A 21,795-nucleotide genomic window follows, 5' to 3' on the forward strand; every position below is an offset into this window, starting at 1 on the left:
TAACTCTGGAACGCTTCAACGGATCCCAGTGATTCTGACATTTTCTCGTGACATATTGTACTTCATGATAGTGGTAAAATTTCTTTGATATTACCTGCGTTTATTTGTGAAAAAAACGGAAATTTGGCGAAAATTTAGAAAATTTCGCAATTTTCCAACTTTGAATTTTTATGCAATTAAATCACAGTGATATGTCACACAAAATACTTAATAAGTAACATTTCCCACATGTCTACTTTACATCAGCACAATTTTGGAACAAATTTTTTTTTTGTTAGGGAGTTATAAGGGTTAAAAGTTGACCAGCAATTTCTCATTTTTACACCATTTTTTTTTAGGGACCACATCTCATTTGAAGTCATTTTGAGGGGTCTATATGATAGAAAATACCCAAGTGTGACACCATTCTAAAAACTGCACCCCTCAAGGTGCTCAAAACCACATTCAAGAAGTTTATTAACCCTTCAGGTGTTTCACAGGAATTTTTTGAATGTTTAAATAAAAATGAACATTTAACTTTTTTTCACAAAAAATTTATTTCAGCTCCAATTTGTTTTATTTTACCAAGGGTAACAGGAGAAAATGGACCCCAAACGTTGTTGTACAATTTGTCCTGAGTACGCCGATACCCCATATGTGGGGGTAAACCACTGTCTGGGCGCATGGCAGAGCTCGGAAGGGAAGGAGCGCCGTTTGACTTTTCAAAGCAAAATTGACAGGAATTGAGATGGGACGCCATGTTGCGTTTGGAGAGCCACTGATGTGCCTAAACATTGAAAACCCCCCCCAAGTGACACCATTTTGGAGAGTAGACCCCCTAAGGAACTTATCTAGAGGTGTGGTGAGCACTTTGACCCACCAAGTGCTTCACAGAAGTTTATAATGCAGAACCGTAAAAATAAAACATTTTTTTTCACAAAAATTATTTTTTCGCCCCCAATTTTTTATTTTCCCAAGGGTAAGAGAACAAATTGGATCCCAAAGGTTGTTGTACAATTTGTCCTGAGTACGCTGATACCCCAAATGTGGGGGTAAACCACTGTTTGGGTGCATGGGAGAGCTCAGAAGGGAAGGAGCGCCGTTTGACTTTTCAATGCAAAATTGACAGGAATTGAGATGGGACCCCATGTTGCGTTTGGAGAGCCACTGATGTGCCTAAACATTGAAACCCCCCACAAGTGACACCATTTTGGAAAGTAGACCCCCTAAGGAACTTATCTAGATGTGTGGTGAGCACTTTGACCCACCAAGGGCTTCACAGAAGTTTATAATGCAGAGCCGTAAAAATAAAAAAAAAATTTCCCACAAAAATTATTTTTTAGCCCCCAATTTTGTATTTTTCCAAGGGTAACAGGAGAAATTTGGACCCTAAATATTGTTGTCCAATTTGTCCTGAGTACGCTGATACCTGATATGTGGGGGGGGGGGGAACCACCGTTTGAGCGCATGGCAGAGCTCGGAAGGGAAGGAGCATCATTTGGAATGCAGACTTAGATGGATTGGTCTGCAGGCGTCACATTGCGTTTGCAGAGCCCCTAAAGTACCTAAACAGTAGAAACCCCCCACAAGTGACCCCATATTGGAAACTAGACCCCCAAGGAACTTATCTAGATGTGTTGTGAGAACTTTGAGCCCCCAAGTGTTTCACTACAGTTTATAACGCAGAGCCGTGAAAATAAAAAATCTTTTTTTTCCCCACAAAATTATTTTTTAGCCCCCAGTTTTGTATTTTCCCAAAGGTAACAGGAGAACTTGGACCCCAAAAGTTGTTGTCCAATTTGTCCTGAGTACGCTGATACCCCATATGTTGGGGTAAACTCCTGTGTGGGCACACGGGAGAGCTCGGAAGTGAAGGAGCACTGTTTTACTTTTTCAACGCAGAATTGGCTGGAATTTAGATCGTACGCCATGTCGCGTTTGGAGAGTCCCTGATGTGCCTAAACAGTGGAAACCCCCAATTATAACTGAAACCTTAATGCAAACACAACCCTAACCCTAATCCCAACCCTATTCCCAACCGTAAAATGTAATCCTAACCCTAACTTAAGCCCCGACCCTAACTTTAGCCCCAACCCTAACTGTAGCCTTAACCCTAGCCCCAACCCTAACCCTAGCCCTAATCCTAACCCTAGCCCTAACCCTAATCCTAACCCTAGCCCTAATGGGAAAATGAAAATAAATACGTTTTTTTAATTTTAAAATTTTTCCCTAACTAAGGGGGTGATGAAGGGGGGTTTGATTTACTTTTATAGCAGGTTTTTTAGCGGATTTTTATGATTGGCAGCCGTCACACACTGAAAGACGCTTTTTATTGCAAAAAATATTTTTTGCATTACCACATTTTGAGAGCTATAATTTTTCCATATTTGAGACCACAGAGTCATGTGAGGTCTTGTTTTTTGCGGGACGAGTTGACGTTTTTATTGGTAACATTTTCGGGCACGTGACATTTTTTGATCGCTTTTTATTCCGATTTTTGTGAGGCAGAATGACCAAAAACCAGCTATTCGTGAATTTCTTTTGGGGGAGGCGTTTATACCGTTCCGCGTTTGGTAAAATTGATAAAGCAGTTTTATTCTTCGGGTCAGTACGATTACAGTGATATCTCATTTATATCATTTTTTAATGTTTTGGCGCTTTTATACGATAAAAACTATTTTATAGAAAAAATAATTATTTTGGCATCGCTTTATTCTGAGGACTATAACTTTTTTATTTTTTTGCTAATGACGCTGTATGGCGGCTCTTTTTTTGCGGGACAAAATGACGCTTTCAGCGGTACCATGGTTATTGATATCTGTCTTTTTGATCGCGTTTTATTCCACTTTTTATTCGGCGGTATGATAATAAAGCGTTGTTTTTTGCCTCGTTTTTTTTTTTTTCCCTTACGGTGTTTACTGAAGGGGTTAACTAGTGGGACAGTTTTATAGGTTGGGTCGTTACGGACACGGCGATACTAAATGTGTGTACTTTTATTGTTTTTTTTTTTTATTTAGATAAAGAAATGTATTTATGGGAATAATATATTTTTTTTTTCTTTATTTAGGATTTTTTTTTTATTTTTTTTTACACATGTGGACATTTTTTTTTAACTTTTTTACTTTGTCCCAGGGGGGGACATCACAGATCGGTGATCTGACAGTTTGCACAGCAAGGCTTACCAGCGCCTGCTCTGAGCAGGCACTCGGTAAGCCACCTCCCTCCCTGCAGGACCCGGATGCCGCAGCCATCTTGGATCCGGGACCTGCAGCGAGGAAGGAGGTAGGAGACCCTCGGAGCAACGCGATCACATCGCGCTGCTGCGGGGGTCTCAGGGAAGCCCGAAGGGAGCCCCCTACCTGCGCGATGCTTCCCTATACCGCCGGCACACTGCGATCATGTTTGATCGCGGTGTGCCGGGGGTTAATGTGCCGGGGGCGGTCCGTGACCGCTCCTGGCACATAGCGTCAGATGTCAGCTGCGATAGGCAGCTGACACCTGCCCGCGATCGGCCACGCTCCCCCCGTGAGCGCTGCCAATCGCGCTGGACGTACTATTCCGTCCTTGGGAAGTAGGGCCCACCCCACATGGACGGAATAGTACGTCCAATGACAGAAAGGGGTTAAGTGCTTGTAGTAAAGAAATAGTTTTGTTTTCACAGTTCCTATATACTGGAGTGGAGGCAGACCTGTGCATGGTCTTTCTTTCTGGAATGCAAACAAGGGAGAAGGGCTTGTTGATCATCCCAAGTTATTAGTCCAAGTAGAATGTTTTAATTCTACTTCCAAGACTCCTATCATTTATGGTATCGACTTTCACGATGCCATAAATATCACAGATGGCCATACCGCTGATACCCGGTTTTGCTACCCCATGTGGGAGCAGCTTGATGTAGTTACAGAGAATCTGAATCCAGAGTTGTCATTTACTGGACTGCATTTTGTTTTTTTTGTGTCTGTAATAGCTACAGATTTACCAGTTCTCTGAATGCTGAGCTCTGTATAACTCTCTATCCAGACAATTGACAGTTTTCTTTGGCTGCTTTCTGCCTATGCACAGTGTACAATCAGTTGTGGGAGTGAGGTTATACAAAGTCCATGAATATGGAGGACTACATGGCAGCAGGTTTACTATTCCCCTGGTGATGATCTGCTGATGATCTAGTGATAAAGGTGATTTTTATTGAAAGTACAGCAAGCAGCCCGGTAAGTGACAAATCACTGGAATAAGGATCTTTATATTGGTAAAACCTTGTGACCAGATTCCCTTTTAAAGGGAATCTGTCAGCAGGTTTTTACTACCTCATCTGGGAGCAGCCTAATGTAGTCGGAGACCTTGAATCCAACAAGTATCAGATTACTGGGTGCAGCAGTTGTGACAGTCAGTTTTTAGATTACATAGCAAACACCTGCTGACAGATTCTCTTTAAGTTTTATTGCTGTCCTTGGGATTGGTTCAGTCTGACCATGTGGCTGTCAGATGACAAACAGTTAAACATCCCAGCTTTAGTGATACAGTGTCAGACACCAGAGGTGTGATGTGGGCTGTGCTGGATGCTTTTTGAGTATCTTCTACTGAAAAGGGAACACCTGTCAGCAGTATTGTGCTGAGTAACCTACAGACAGTGTCAGGTCGGCACCATTATACTGATTAAGATGTTACCTTGGTTGATGAAATCCATCCTGTAGTTGTTGTCGTCTGATCTTTATTTTCGGTTTTGAGTTAGATATGCTCGTACACCGGAGCAGCCTGTGGGGGTCTTCATGTGGTGTTCTGCTTAGGTACAGTTAGGTCCATATATATTTGGACAGAGACAACATTTTTCTTATTTTGGTTATAGACATTACCACAATTAATTTTAAACAAAACAATTCAGATGCAGTTGAAGTTCAGACTTTCAGCTTTCATTTGAGAGTATCCACATTAAAATTGGATGAAGGGTTTAGGAGTTTCAGATCCTTAACATGTGCCACCCTGTTTTTAAAGAGACCAAAAGTTATTGGACAATTGACTCCAAGGCTATTTCATGGACACGTGTGGGCAATCCCTTCGTTATATCATTCTCAATTAAGCAGATAAAAGGCCTGGAGTTGATCTGAGGTGTGGTGCTTGCATTTGGAAGGTTTTGCTGTGAAGTAAACATGCGGTCAAAGGAGCTCTCCATGCAGGTGAAACAAGCCATCCTTAAGCTGCGAAAACAGAAAAAACCCATCCGAGAAATTGCTACAGTATTAGGAGTGGCAAAATCTACAGTTTGGTACATCCTGAGAAAGAAAGAAAGCACTGGTGAACTCATCAATGCAAAAAGACCTGGGTGCCCACGGAAGACAACAGTGGTTGATGATCGCAGAATAATCTCCATGGTGAAGAGAAACCCCTACACAACAGTGACCAACACTCTCCCGGAGGTCGGCGTATCAATATCCAAATCTACCATAAAGAGAAGGCTGCATGAAAGTAAATACAGAGGGTTCACTGCACTGTGCAAGCCACTCATAAGCATCAAGAATAAAAAGGCTAGACTGGACTTTGCTAAAAAACATCTAAAAAAGCCGGCACAGTTCTGGAAGAACATTTTTTGGACAGATGAAACCATGATCAACCTCTACCAGAATGATGGAAAGAGAAAAGCATGGCAAAGGCGGGGTACAGCTCATGATCCAAAGCATATCACATCATCTGTAAAACCCGGCGGAGGCAGTGTGATGGCTTGGGCATGCATGGCTGCCAGTGGCACTGGGTCACTAGTGTTTATTGATGATGTGACACAGGACAGAAGCAGCCAAATCAAATGAATTTTGAGGTATTCAGAGCCATACTGTGTGCTCAGATCCAGCCAAATGCAGCCAAACCGATTGGTCATCGTTTCATACTACAGATGGACAATGACCCAAAACATAAAGCCAAAGCAACCCAGGAGTTTATTAAAGCTAAGAAGTGGAATATTCCTGAATGGCCAAGTCAGTCACCTGATCTCAACCCAATTGAGCATGCATTTCACTTGTTATAGACTAAACTTCAGACGGAAAGGCCCACAAACAAACATCAACTGAAAACCACCGCAGTGAAGGCCTGGCAGAGCATCAAAAAGGAGGAAACACAACGTCTGGTGATGTCCATGAGTTCAAGACTTCAGGCAGTCATTGCCAACAAAGGGTTTTCAACCAAGCACTAAAAATAAACATTTTATTTAAAATTATTGAATCTGTCCAATTACTTTTGGTCCCTTTAAAAACAGGGTGGCACATGTTAAGAAGCTGAAACTTCTAAACCCTTCATCCAATTTTAATGTGGATACCCTTAAATGAAAGCTGAAAGTCTGAACTTCAACTGCATCTGATATGTTTTGTTTAAAATTCATTGTGGTAATGTCTATAACCAAAATAAGAAAAATGTTGTCTCTGTCCAAATATATATGGACCTAACTGTATTTACCTTTATGGCTTCTGACAGGTAACTGATCCCTCAGTGACATCCCTCCTAGTTTACATAATTAATATTATTTATACATACTAATAAAAAAAAAAAAAAAAAAAAAAAAATCTGCAGGCAGTCACCAGCTGTGGCACCTGCACTGCAGCATAATCGCATGTGTAATGTGCATATAATTATGCTTGAGGTTATCACTGATATTTAAAAAAAAAAAAAAAAAAAAAAAGCACCTGCCGCACCAGCGCAGTAGCTGCTGTCTGTGAATATAGAGGTGATCCGATAGCTGCTACTGCGGCGCCATCTTGCTAGAGAAGAAAAAAAAATCCCTCCTCCAAGATGGCGCCGCCTGTGCAGTAGCAGCTATATCGGATCACCTCTATATACACCGATAGCTACTACTGCGCGGGCTTCATTTTCAGGTGGATTAAAAAAAAAAAAATTAGCAGGATAACCTCAGCCATAATAATTATATGCACTTTACACATGTGATTATGCTGCAGCCGGCACCTGCTTGCAGAAAGTTTTTTTTTTTTTTTTTTTTTTTTAGTATGTACTCGTGTATAAGCCGAGGCACCTAATTTTAGCACAAAAACTGGGAAAACGTATTGACTCGAATATAAGCCATGTATGCTTTGTCCCCTCATCCCCATCCTGGTATACATGGCTCCTCATCCCCATCCTGGTATGCATGGCTCCTCATCCCCATCCTGGTATACATGGCTCTTCATCCCCATCCTGGTATGCACGGCTCCTCGTCCCCATCCTGGTATTCATGGCTCCTCATCCCCATCCTGGTATGCATGGCTCCTCATCCCCATCCTGGTATACATGGCTCTTCATCCCCATCCTGGTATGCATGGCTCCTCATCCCCATCCTGGAATGCATGGCTCCTGATCCCCATCCGGGTATACATGGCTCCTCATCCCCATCCTGGTATACAGGGCTCCTCATCCCCATCCTGGTATGCTTGGCTCCTCATCCCCATCCTGGTATGCTTGGCTCCTCATCCCCATCCTGGTATGCATAGCTCCTCATCCTCATCCTGGTATGTATACCTTGCTCATCCCTATCCTTGTATGCATGGCTACTCATCCCTAGCCTTGTATGCATGGCTCCTCATCCCTATCTTTATATGTATGGCTTTTCATCTCTATCCTGGTATGCATGGCTCCTCATCCCCATCCTGATGTGCATGACTCCTCATTCCCATCCTGGTATGTATGCCCTGCTCATGCCTATCCTTGTATGCATGGCTACTCATCCCTAGCCTTGTATTCATGGCTCCTCATTCCCATCCTGGTATGCATGGCTCCTCATTCCCGGTCCTGGTATGCATGGCTCCTCATCCCTATCCTTGTATGCATGGCTCCTCATCCCTATCCTTGTATGCATGGCTCCTCATCCCTATCCTTGTATGCATGGCTCCTTATCCATATCCTTGTTTCCATGTCCCCCATAAATAAAACATTTTAAAAAAAAAAAAAGAGCATCCTACTTACCTTCCTGCGCTCCCTCGCAGCGTCTTGTTTCGGTGCCAGCAGCTTACAAGAAGAGCAAAGCTGCCGGAATACTCGCTGCTCTTTATGCCGGTACTATGTAAGTGGAGGGCAATGAGTATGCATTGCTTTTAAGTAGCGCTCACAGTGTCACCCGCAGCCATTGGGCGGTCACATGTTCCTGTTACTTAAGAGAAATTAATATTCACTTCTGTCTTTTCCCATGGGAGTGGAGAGAAGTGAATGTTTATTTCTCTTAAGTAGTGGGCACATGTGACCGCCTGGCAGCTGCAGGAAGTCGGCGGCTGCGACTACTGTGCCCGCTATTACAGAGAAATATTCACTGCCAGTGCAGTGAATATTCATTTTTCTTTAGCAGCGGGCACAGGCTTTAGCTGCAGCAGCCAGCTCCTGCTCCCTGTGACCCATTGCTCTGCCGCTGCCCCTCCATCCTCTGGTACCCTCACTCAGGTATAAGCCGAAGGGGCTTTTTTTTCAGCACAAAAAAAGTGCAGAAAAGCTCAGCTTACACTCGGGTATATATAATATTCATTATGTTAACTTGGGGGCAGGACAGTGAGGGATCAGTGACCTGTCAGCAGTCTGCATTATGAATGCCTAATCAGAGCACTACATGAAGACCCCCACAGACCGCCCCCGAGCACGAGCATATCATTACCTCCAAAATTGAAAATGAAGATTACACAACAACCACAAGATGGATTTAATCAACCCAAGGTATCATTGTAATCAGTATAACGGCGCCGACCTGACACTGTGTAGGTTACTGTGCACAATCCTGCTGACAGGTTCCCTTTAATTCTTTGTATTGTAAAATCCCGATGTGGAGCTGTGTACAGCCTGTGTGATGTAGTCACTAGAGATACTGTGAATTTTGTGCTTCATTTGATGGAATAAAGTTTCTCAACAGTTCATTTAAAACTGAGCGGTGAATTAACTTTAACCATGGACTTTCATAGTCGGCATTTCCAGATTGTAATTCTTTTTTTTTTCTTTTTCATTTCCATGACCCTATGAGCCCATAAAACTTCCAGCCTGTCCCTGAAACACAACTGTGGTCGTAGATCTCATAAGATTCGTACAATGAATCATTCACATTTTGCAGGGTAAGGTAGCCTTGACGATGTTGCCATTTTATTCCACATTGGAATAGTCTTGAAAAATGTATTCATTACAGAGAAGTTTAGCCAGGCGTGATATCGGGCACTGCTATTATTCTCATCTGCATTTTAACATGATGGCAACTGGCTGCTAATCAAGCCTGTCACTTTATAGAATATGCTTCTACTTTGAATATTGCTTGCAGTTGTTCCTAAGTGATATTCTCTCTTCCATTGTATTCATGTTATTCTCTTCGGCCTATATATTTTAATTCTGTTACTGATATTAGAAGACTTGGAAGCTCTAAAAAAAATTCTACAACCAAGGCTGTGGAGTCGGTGTCCATTTTGTCAGTATTAAATGGGCCGACTCTGACTCCTAAAATGTGTAATAAATTTGGTACAGAAGTTCAAAGCTGTATGTGCTTTACATTTTTTCTTAAGAATTTGGGAAAGTTATGAAATGTACTATAAGGCTGTGTGCACACATTGCAGATTTGGTGCGTCTTTCCTTGCAGATTTAGGCTAAGTTTACACTAGGAGTTTTTGCTGCATTTTTTTATGCTAATTGTCAACTGCATTTTACAGTACCAGCAAAGCCTATGAGATTTCATGAATCTCATACACAGACGTTGATATTTTTTTGTCATCGGTATTTTGTGCTTTGCATGTTTTTTTGGACATAGAGCGTTTTTTCAGCTTTTTTTACCCATTCAGTTGAATGGGTGATGAAAAAAAAAAATGTACCAAAAACACAGGTATCTCATGTTTTGCTGTTTTTTTTGTGCCAAAACCTTATTCTATGGAAGGGGACTTTTTGCAACACTAAGCTTTATAGTCATGCACAAGAGACAAAAAGCTAGAATGGCAAAACCACCACAAAAAAAGCAAGAAAAAACAAGGAAGACATGCTTTTTTTCTGCAGCTTATTTCCTGCCAAGAGGTCAGGTTTTGCTGCAGAAAACAAAACCCTGAAAAAACGCCTAGTGTGAACTTTCACTTTGCTGGCATAAGGATTGCTTCAGGGTATGAGAAACCTGAGGGTATGTGCACACGTTGCGGATTTTGCTGTGGATCCGCTTCAGTTTTGACGCTGCGGATTCGCAGCCGGTTTCCATGAGTTTACAGTACAATGTAAACCTATGGAAAACAAAATCCGCTGTGCACATGCTGCTGAAAAAACAGCGCGGAAATGCAGCATTGTTTATTTCGCAGCATGTTCATTCATTGTGCGGATTCCGCAGTGGTTTACACCTGCTCCATAATAGGAATCCGCAGGTGTAAAACCGCAGGTGGAATCCGCACAAAAATCGCAAAAAAAACACGTGGTAATTCCGCAGGTAATCCGCAGTGCGGTTTACCTGCGGATTTACCTAAATCAGTCCGGAAAAATCTGCAGGAATTTCCACAACGTGTGCACGTAGCCTGAAGTGTCATGCACACATTGTTTATTTTAGATGTGCAGATTTGGTGCAGAAAATAATCTACAGCATGTCCATTCTCTGTGCATTTTTGATCTGCGGTTTTCACCATTGACTTCAGCCAAAAATGCACGGAACGCATGTTTTTTTTTTTTTTTCCTGCTACTTTTTTCCTGCCAAGAGCTGCAGAAATGGTGCTGATTTACTCGACGTGTGCACTTAGCCTAAATGTCTGTTCTGTTCCTAATCTAAGGATCTGGGCTTTTAGTTGAGATTAATCTGTGCTGCACTTTATGTACAGGCTCAGTAGTGACCAGTGCTGTGGAGTGTTTCAGGGAAATTGAGGAGTCTGAGTCAGAGGTTTGGCTTACCAACTCCATAGCCCTGTATACAGTGCTATGGAAAATTGCGCTAAAGTCATATTGCTTTAAAAAATAGAAGTTTGAATAGTTTATTCTTATCAAATAATGAAACGGAAAGTATAATAAACAAAAAATAAATGTACATTGGATCAGTATTAGGTGTGCCTTCGCTTTACTTTCAAAACAACATCAATTCTTCTAGGTACACCTGTACATAATTTTTAAACAAATTCTGCAGGGAGATTGTTCCAAATATCTTGGAAAACCAACCACAGATCTGTAGATATATTGTGCAAAATCCTTCTGTCTCTAAATGTAATCCTACAGAGATTGTGTTGAGAACAGGGATCTGTGGGGGGCCGTATTATCACTTCCAGGAATGTGTTGGCCACATCGTCCAAAGCTTTGCATATCACAATGACACAATTATGCTTCAGAATTGTGTGGCAATTGGCCCACCCATAGGTGGGCAAAGCAGCAGATCAGATTTGTGACCACTGCCGCACTGTCTGGCACCTACTCTTAGGGGATGCCAAAATCTACGTCCGGATACTCGCAATTGCTGTCATGCCCAATGTCTGCAAGATTTCTAAAGCAAATCATGCAACTATTTGACATCAAAGTGAGCAGAGCTTCGGGTACATGCAGACAGATGGCGTGGTCTTACTCTTAAATTATAAGTACAATTATTCATATAATTACACAAATGACTGACAGCCCTATTAATAGAAGTGTTAGACGAACATTGTCAAACATTGTAGCGGCCTTCTCATACAGCAAACATTAATTCTAAGTGTAATCGACCAATTGTGTCATAATTGTTTTCTCTTTTGTTTTTCTAGGCATCATCACAAAAGCAATGACTGAAGGTATGAACATATGATTTTTTTGGGGAGAACAAGAGAAGCCCACTAAGCCTGATTCATCACTGGCCATTCTTTTTTTTGTTTCTTTTCTGTGTTGTGATATTGTTTTTTTTATATTTCTTTTTGCAACAAATTCTTCAAAATGGCCCAATAGGTCCATACATTTTTTTTAGCAAAGTAAAAAAAATGCTCTTTATTTTTTCATTCTGTTTTGAGACATTTTTTGCTAAACGTTGCAAAACTTGCTTAAAAAAATCTGTTGCACACTAAATCAATTGTGGATGGTGATGGAGTATTTTTGCTTGAAAAATTGCAACTTTTTAAAAGGTTGCAGTAGTTTACTCTGTGGGAAAAATAGCACCCACAAACCACTTTCGCAATGCTGAGCATAGAAAAAGACAAATAGATGAACATATGTAAAATAGAATTTAAGAAAGTATAATAATGTATAAATGAAAAACACAAACTAGACAAAAAAGGCTCATGCTTTTATCACTTTTTACTTCTATTGAAGGAGATGAATCCAGGTACCCTTCCATTTTTTCTTTCTCTCCTCTTGTTTCTTCACATAAGCTTTGAGGGATCCTGCCACATTTTGAGTGCAGTGTGAACTTATTTCAGCAGATGTGTGTGAGTATATATTAGGCTACGTTCACATTTGCGGTCGGCGCCGCAGCGTCGCCGCATGCATCATGCGCCCCTATATTTAACATGGGGGCGCATGGACATGCGTCGCACTTGCGTTTTGCGCCGCATGCGTCCCTGCGGCGCCCGCGTCCGGGCGCATTGGACGCAGCAAGTTGCATTTTTGCTGCGTCCAAAATCAATCAAAAAAAGGACGCATGCGGCGCAAAACGCAGCGTTGTGCATGCGTTTTGCTGCGTTTTTGTTTGCGTTGTGCGTTGCGGCGCCGACGCTGCGGCGCACAACGCAAATGTGAACGTAGCCTTATGTATAAACCTTTCACTGGACCGCTCAGCCCAGAACGAGCGGAGTTTTCTGTCACTAGAGCACAAGTAACATTCCCACAATATTATATGTCTCTGCTCAGCTCCTTCTGCGCTGTAGGTAGAGGCTGGCAGAACAGCATGTTCAGTGTGACAGGCTCTATTTAACATACTTCTTGCCAAAAAATGTTTTGCGAGGAACTTATAACTTTTTCATGGCACACACAAAATGTTACATGGAGTCCTCATAGCTAGCAGGACATGCACATTGGATTAGATATAGCTGGACCCCCTGACTGATTTGGGCTGTGTCAATGCTATCCTCCATTTAAAGGAGTTTTCCCATCTCCAAGATCCTATCCCAGTATGTAGTAGGTGTAATTATAGCAAATACCCCTAATTTAGAAATGTAGTGTAGTTTTTCTGATTCGCTATGTCTCTTTTCTCATGTGCAGGCATTGAAGGACCTTAGGTATCCATACTTATGACCACTAGCAAATAGCTAACCAACTGTCACTATATATTTGCGCATGAGAAAAGAGACATAGCGAATCAGAAAAACTATGCTACATTTCTAATTGGAGGTATTTGCTAATATTATTACATAATGAGATATTATCTTAGAGATGGGAATAACCCTTTAAATAGAAGTGCAGATGTAACAAAGGTTATCATGACTCTCACCACACCATCTTGATAAATGTTAGACGTTTATTTTCACATAAAAGTAGTAAGGTAAGTGAAGGGAGTTGTCCACCTTTGTTATGAAAGTCTGCAGTAATTCTGACTGACAACTTCTGAATCCTGACAGTGTGCAAACAGTTTGTAAGGATTCTCCCTTGCTTATGGCGATAGCTGTTTGTCAACAAGTTTGTGAATTTGCATACATGCTGTCACATGCCAACTAGATGTTTTTGGCCGTGCTCCGTTCACTTGTATTCAGCGAGGCTGCACGTCTAGTTGGGATGTGACTGGAAGTATGCAAATCACATACATGACTGCACGCCATCGCTGCCGGTGCTAGCACTGTAAGGTTTCAGAGGTCTGCAAACTCTCATCTCATAACTGGACCACCCTTTTAAGTATACTTTTTTTTTCTTCCGTAATATCCCAGCGCTGTTATAAGTCAAGTTAACCTTTGCTAGATCTGTAACTGACTGGCATATGTACCTTAAAGCTGGTGATTAAAGATTTATTTTTCTTTCTAAACTTTTTTTTCTCTTAACTTGAAGTAACCCATGTAATGATGCTGGGAGCATTTGCATTGTGTCTACACAACAAGTATCACACTAAATCTGTTTTCCATGTATCGAATGAACGATCATCTTTTTAAATCTACTGCCAATGTAAAATTGTGGTGCTTAGCTGCTTAAAATCTACATTTATCAACCTGTTGAAAAATTGCTGAGATAATGAAAATAGAAACTCATGCCTCAGCAGTTAAAAAGAAGCATAGCATCATTTTCTCAGCCTCACTAGTCAGAATGGAAGATGAGAATGCGCAACAAGCCATTTAGAACTGAGCCTGAAGGAATGATGTACCGAGGGCCCCTTGTGTGCCTGCAAACCGCTTCTGAATCCAGTAGAAGTGTAAATTGGCTACTTGATCTAGGAATATGGTTGTGGTATAACATTTGGTGATTTATATGTAGGAAGAATGTAACAGCCCACCGTAGGTGCCTTAGATACTTAAAGCTATTGTAGCCAAGAAGAATTAGTGCAAGGTCATTTATAGGCAATAGCAGGTGAATGAATCCAGGTGAATAAACTGATGGAAAGTTTATTAGGCTCAGTTCACATGTCCAGTTGTTATCTGTTAATCAATGGCGCAAAACATGCAAACATTTGTGCCGGCTACATTTTTTGATCAAACTTTAAAAAAAATAAAAAAAAATTGCATTTTCCTGGTAACTTTCACCCTGTGAAGCAGGAATTGGTGCTGTGGGGTCATATTTTGTGGTCCTGCCCTTTTTTGCTGTCATTTTGGCATGCAATTTTCGATATTTACTGCCAAGTGATGGGCATTCCTTTGGTCCCATCTACCCAAACTCTGCATTCCTTTCACTACTATAAAGAGGATTGCTAAGATTTTTTTCCTCACTGCTGCTTGAACTGTACTTGACACTGGGAATCATCCATAGCGCTCTCTACTGGGAATGATCACTGGATTTATTGTTCAGAAGGCATGAAGGCTCATATGAACGAGGGTCATGGCGGCTGGGACCATTATTCTGGAATGTGGCTCTTAGTCATCCTTTAAGGAAGGCCCTTTGTTCTCATCTTGGCTTTCTTAAGGTACCTTCACACTCAGCAACTTTACAACGAGAACGACAACGATCCGTGACGTTGCAGCGTCCTGGATAGCGATCTCGTTGTGTTTGACACGCAGCAGCGATCTGGATCCCGCTGTGATATCGCTGGTCGGAGCTAGAAGTCCAGAACTTTATTTGGTTGTCAGATCGGTGTGTGTCGTTGTGTTTGACAGCAAAAGCAACGATGTCAGCAATGTTTTACATGGAGCTAACGACCTGTGAGAACGATAAGTGAGTTACCGTTACGTCACAGGATCGCTCCTGCATCGTTCTGGAGCTGCTGTGTTTGAAGTCTCTACAGCGACCTAAACAGCGACGCTGCAGCGATCGGCTCATTGTCTATATCGCTGCAGCATCGCTGAGTGTGACGGTACCTTTAGTCACAATTCATAACACTACATGAGTAGATGTGGATATGACTTTGCCTAACCCCTTTCATCTGTTTCTTAAGCTGGAGTTACACTAAACAACTTACCAACGATCACGACCAGCGATACGACCTGGCCGTGATCGTTGGTAAGTCGTTGTGTGGTCGCTGGGGAGCTGTCACACAGACAGAGCTCTCCAGCGACCAACGATCAGGGGAACGACTTCGGCATCGTTGAAACTGTCTTCAACGATGCCGAAGTCCCCCTGCAGCACCCGGGTAACCAGGGTAAACATCGGGTTACTAAGTGCAGGGCCGCGCTTAGTAACCTGATATTTACCCTGGTTACCATTGTAAAAGTTTAAAAAAAACACTACATACTCACATTCTGATGTCTGTCACGTCCCCCGCCGGCGTCCACAGGGTTAAAACTGCTTTCGGCAAGAGCGCTGCTAATGCACGCGCTGCTGCCGAGAGCTTCCCTGCACTGACTGTCTCAGCGCCGGCAGTAACAGCGGTGACGTCACCGCTGTGCTCTGCTTTACGGCCGGCGCTGACACAGTCAGTGCAGGGAAGCTCTCGGCAGCAGCGCGTGCATATTAGCAGCGCTCCTGCCGAAAGCAGTTTTAACCCTGTGGACGCCGGAGGACGTGACAGACATCCGAATGTGAGTATGTACTGTTTTTTTTTTTTTACTTTTACAATGGTAACCAGGGTAAATATCGGGTTACTAAGCGCGGCCCTGCGCTTAGTAACCCGATATTTACCCTGGTTACAAGTGAACACATCGCTGGATCGGCGTCACACGTGACGTTGCAACGATATCGTTAACGATATCGTTATGTGTGACTCAGCCTTTAGCCTTACCGCCCCCCTCAAATTTTCATTAACACTTCAGCATGATTTGCATACCTCTTTTGATATTTATTTCACTTTCACTGCTTAGGATCATTTACTTGTTATAATGATTACATAGTCATGAAAAAGAAAAAAATATCCAAACTGTACTTCAATCATTTTATTTTCATTTTCGTCTTGTCAAAATGCATCCAAAAAACTAATAACTACAGTACGTGTGAACATAGCCTAATATTAAAAACTGAAATCACATTCTAGATCTTTCTGGTTATGAACCTGCAGTTGTCCTCCAAAAAGGTTCCTATACAGCCACAGACGAATTGCCAGGATGCCTTAAGAAGAAATTGTAAAACGTTGTGTAGCTTTTATGTAACACGTCTAAATTCAGTAAATTTACATTCCTCCAAGCAACAGGATTTAAATTCCTGAGCATAATCCTCCCGTCATAAAGAGCAGTGTCAGAGGAAGTAAAGTTTTATGCAATCCTCACTTGTCAGTAAGAAAAAACAAGAAAAAGAAGACTTACAAGGAAAATATGTGAAGCTGTTAGGAATGTATATGGTGGTTGATCCCGCCAACTCTGGATTTCTTTAGAATCTGGTCAGGGGCTCCCCAGGGCTAAGAGGTATAACATAGAGTTCATCCTTTTAAATGTTTGTCATGGGGGAAGGATAAGCAGTCAACCAATTTCATGAACATTTTTTGACGTACAAATAAAAGCAAGTGCTCTCCCAAAAGTGGTACCATTGTTGTAAGATTGGGAATTATTGATGTAAGGATCTAAATTATTTGTTATTCTGAATTCTACAAAATATGTCTCACAAGTATACTTGTAGGTGGTTGGTTTGTAGTCAACGAATTATTGTCCAATTCTATTTAATCTGAGGGCAGTAGTTTCTAACTTCACTTCGCCCCCAAAAGACTGATGGTAAAAACAGACACATGGATCAAAAAATGCATGAATATTGTCCCTAGCACACTGACAAAAAGTGATTTATTTTTTTTCTCATATTTACAAAAAACTGCATCTGAGTAAGGCCTTATAGAATCTTTTTTCCACAAACCTATACTTCTTAATAACCAAAACAGTAATCAAAAGGCAATGATATATGCATTGGGGCTGAGAGCATATTAATGTCCAAGCTCTTAAAGTGAAACCAGAATAGCGGTGCAACAGTGGAGTATTCCGAATATATTATCAAAACTAGAAACTGAACGGCGTAGCAACAAACCACCAAAAGATATACGATATAATATTTATTATGAAAACTCACATTAAAATCAGACTAAACATGATGCGTATAAACATAGACACAAATGGAGGAGACATGATGGTAGGCAATAGAACCTGGGGAAGCTGGGTGAATAACTATTACAAATGCATATAGGTGACACCAAGTGAAGGACAGTATAGATGCTAGTGGGGTGTACCTGTATGTCAATAACGTGAAAAGCCACAGCACATGAACAGCTGCTTACTTTACCCATGGTAGGTCCTGACCACTACAGCCCCCTTGCGGCCCCTAAACCTATACTTCTGTGCAAAAGTTTTAGGCCGGCATAGTGTTAATTATCAAAACGCAAAGTGAATGAACAATAGAGAAATCCAAATCAACGCTTGGTGTGGCCATCTTTGACTTTAAAGCAGCATCAATTCTAAGTACATGGGTACACTCGCACTAAATCAAGGATTTTTTGTACTATTATGATATATATGCATTTCATGCTACAGTTGGATTCTTTAAATGCTTATATTATAATCCGGATTATACAACCATTCTGACATGGATTTTCATGGTAAGCCCACCAATGTCGTCAGGTCTAACACATGTTTAAAAATTTTATTGTGTGTGTTATGAAATCTGCTTTAATGTAGGTGCTGCTGGAGAAAATAGCGCAAATAGGGTTTTATCCAAGATACAATCGGTTTAATACAATCAAATTGTACTCACCAGATGGAGTTATAAATTGAGCTTAGTCTACGTTCACATTTGCAGTCTGCGCCGCAGCGTCGCCGCATGCGTCATGCGCCCCTATATTTAACATGGGGGCGCATGGACATGCGTCGCACTTGCGTTTTGCGCCGCATGCGTCACTGCGGCGCACGCGTCCGGGCGCAGAGGACGCAGCAAGTTGCATTTTTGCTGCGTCCAAAATCAATTAAAAAAAACGCATGCGGCGCAAAACGCAGCGTTGTGCATGCGTTTTGCTGCGTTTTTGTTTGCGTTGTGCGTTGCGGCGCCGACGCTGCGGCGCACAACGCAAATGTGAACGTAGCCTTATAGGAAATATTCGCTGCAGCAGATCCACAGGTCCAGTAACGGCCACCAGGTAAATAGAAATTGGGAAAAAAAACGTGGACTTATTCTGCGCTGCTGAATAACTGAAGATCCGGGTATATTAAACAAAATGTGGTTTTATTCAACGCGTTTCAAAGTACTGAGACTTCAGGAAATACCACAATTGTCTATTTCTATTTTGGATCTTCAGTTATTCAGCAGCGCAGGATAAGTCCACATTTTTTCCCATTTTGTTTATATGAAATCTGCTTTATGCTTTAGCAGCAATCCGGTGAGATAGAAATTAAAAAGGCAAGGATACAAACCTTGTCATCTCGACACAATTTTGTTACTCAGTGCCATTTTATTGTAACAACTAATTATGTAAATATACGGTATTTATTATGGCATTTCTGTACATGTCGCTACATTATATATAAAATGTTTGATAATCAAAAAATTAAAAAAGAGAAAAATGCCAGCACATATTTACTATGACTGCATTGAGTCAAGATCATGATTGCTATGGGAGATTTTCTGTTCTGTATTAAGCCTGTGACCCGTGTCCAAATAATCCATTATTTTTAAGTTCCATATTGGACGGCTGACAATTCAGCTGACAGGTCAGTGATTAACTAAAGTGGAAAATACTGATCTGCTCATACTTTTCATGTCATGAGCAGATGGAAGCAGAATTCCAGTGGCAATAGATGTGTGTAGTCAAGGACAAGAATGTAGAGCGGACTGGAAAGATTCCTCCTGGGATATGCTAAGCCATATAGCAATGAGGCACCCTACCTTTATCAGTGTTCTGTTTTAACCTCTGCAAATGATCTTGTATGTGGTGGCTGTTGTGATCTGTATCCTCATAGGAGACACAGTATGACTTATCTGTGGTAGCAACGTGACCCTGGTCTTCGCCATTTTTTTCTTGTAAAATATACATGCAAGATAAAAAGTGGGTGATTGCATTACAGATAAAAAGGAATTATAGCCAAGCACCTTACATCCCCAAAAAATAGGAAAATAGTACAGTCATTATTTTTTCACGATCACTTTACAATGATTAAGGAAAGTACTGTAATTGGAGTGCAATTACAAAATGAATAGAAGATATAATTCTAGCAAAAATAGAGCTAGAGGCAGGGAAAGATGGCTTTACCAAATATGTAAGCTGTGCAAAGTGCTAGTCAATAAGGATCAGTATTGGAAAACCTCTAAGATGTGATAATTGTGGGCTCTAAGAGATACAGACCCTTGTTACATCCGTATACATTTGAAAATAAAAAAAACAATTATATGATAATTGTTTTTTTTTACAAATGTATACGGATGTAACTAGGTTCTGTATCACTCAGAGCCCACAATTATCACATCTTAGAAGTTTTCCAATACTGATCCCTATTAACTAGCACTTTGCACATCTTACATATTTGGGAAAGCCATCTTTCTCTGAATCTAGCTCTATTTTTGCTTGAATTATAACTTCTATACATGTTGTAATGGTACTCTAATTACTTTCCTTCATGCTGCAGCCCTTTTTCATTTCTGTTTGTTTTTTGCTCCCCTTCTTCCCTGAGCCATAACTTTTTTTATTTTTCCGTCAATATGTCCATGTGAGGGCTTGTTTTTTGCGGGACGAGTTGTACTTTTGATCGACACCATTGCTTTTACCATATCGTGTACTGGAAAACGGGAAAAAAAATTCCAAGTGCGGTGAAATTGCAAAAAAAAATGCAATTCCACAACTGTTATTTGGATTTTTGTTACCATGTTTACCAAATGCTAAAACTGACCTGCTATTATGATTCTCCAGGTCATTACAAGTTCCTAGATAACAAACATGTCTAGGTTCTCTTTTCTATTTACATGGTGAACCAAACAAATCCAAAGTTTGTTTAAAAAGAAAAGAAAAGAAAAATTGCGTCATTTTTCGTGATCTGAGGCTGGGTGAGGGCTTATTCTTTGTGTGCCGAGCTGACGTTTTTAATTATACCGTTTTGGTATGGATACGATCTTTTGCTCACCTGTTATTTTAATGCAATGTTGTGCTGACCAAAAAAACGTACCTTATATACTCAGTATAAGCCGACCCCCCTAATTTTGCCACAAAAGCTGGGAAAGCTTAATGACTCGAGTATAAGCCTAGGGTGGAAAATGCAGCAGCTACCGGTAAATGTCAAAAGTAAAAATAGATACCAATAAAAGTAGAATTAATTGAGACTTCAGTAGGTTAAGTGTTTTTGAATATCCATATTGAATCAGGAGCCCCATATAATGCTCCATAAAGTTTGATGGCCCCATAAGATGCTCCATATTAAAATATGCCCCATATAATCCTGCATAAAGGTTAATAATGGCCTCATAAGATGCTCCATACAGACACTTGCCCCATATAGTACTGCACAAACGTTGATTATGGCCCCATACAGACACTTGCCCCATATAGTACTGCACAAACATTGATTATGGCCCCATACAGACACTTGCCCCATATAGTACTGCAAAAATGCTGATTATGGCCCCATAAGATGCTCCATAAAGATATTTGCCCCATATAGTGCTGCACAAACCTTGATTATGGCCCCATAAGATGCTCCATACAGACACTTGCCCCATATATAATAATAATAATCTTTATTTTTATATAGCGCTAACATATTCCGCAGCGCTTTACAGTTTGCACACATTATGGTCGCTGTCCCCATTGGGGCTCACAATCTAAATTCCCTATCAGTATGTCTTTGGAATAGTACTGCACAAACGTTTATCATGGCCCCATAAGATGCTCCATACAGACACTTGCCCCATATAGTACTACACAAACATTGATTATGGCCCCATACAGACACTTGCCCCATATAGTACTGCACAAACGTTGATTATGGCCCCATACAGACACTTGCCCCATATAGTACTGCACAAACGTTTATTATGGCCCCATAAGATGCTTCATACAGACACTTGCCTCATATAGTGCTGCACAAACGTTATGGCCCCATAAAATGCTCCATACAGACACTTGCCCCATTTGCTGTTGCTGCGATAAAAAAAAAATCACACTCCCCTCTCTGTCGCTCAGGCCCCCGGCACTTTCATTATTAACCTTTCCTCGTTCCGGGCAACGCTCCATCTTCAGCGTCTTCTGCACTGACGTTCAGGCAGAGGGCGCGCACTAACCACGTCACCGTGCCCTCTGACCTGAGCATCACTGCTGAAGACGGAGCGGCGCCTGGAATGGGGAGCAGGTGAATGTCGCACAGCGCTGCGCTCCCTCTCCCCGTTATACTCACCTGCTCCTGGCGCGGTGCAGTCCCTGCTTCCCAGCGCTGCAGCTTCTTCCTGTACTGAGCG

General features: G+C 41.4%; 1 protein-coding gene across 3 annotated transcripts in view; it reads left to right on the plus strand.

The window, feature by feature from the left end:
- ADARB1 (adenosine deaminase RNA specific B1) overlaps positions 1 to 21,795 on the plus strand; it is a 159,949-nt gene that overhangs the window by 100,170 nt on the left and 37,984 nt on the right. For all 3 annotated transcript variants that reach the window (XM_077272161.1, XM_077272163.1, XM_077272160.1), the window contains one exon: positions 11,655 to 11,681. In XM_077272161.1, the coding sequence (XP_077128276.1) occupies positions 11,672 to 11,681 (10 nt within the window). In that variant the 5' untranslated portion in view covers positions 11,655 to 11,671. The remainder of the gene's footprint in view (positions 1 to 11,654; positions 11,682 to 21,795) is intronic.

The sequence above is a fragment of the Ranitomeya variabilis genome, chromosome 7 (assembly GCF_051348905.1).
Source record: "Ranitomeya variabilis isolate aRanVar5 chromosome 7, aRanVar5.hap1, whole genome shotgun sequence".
Classification (NCBI taxonomy): domain Eukaryota; kingdom Metazoa; phylum Chordata; class Amphibia; order Anura; family Dendrobatidae; genus Ranitomeya; species Ranitomeya variabilis.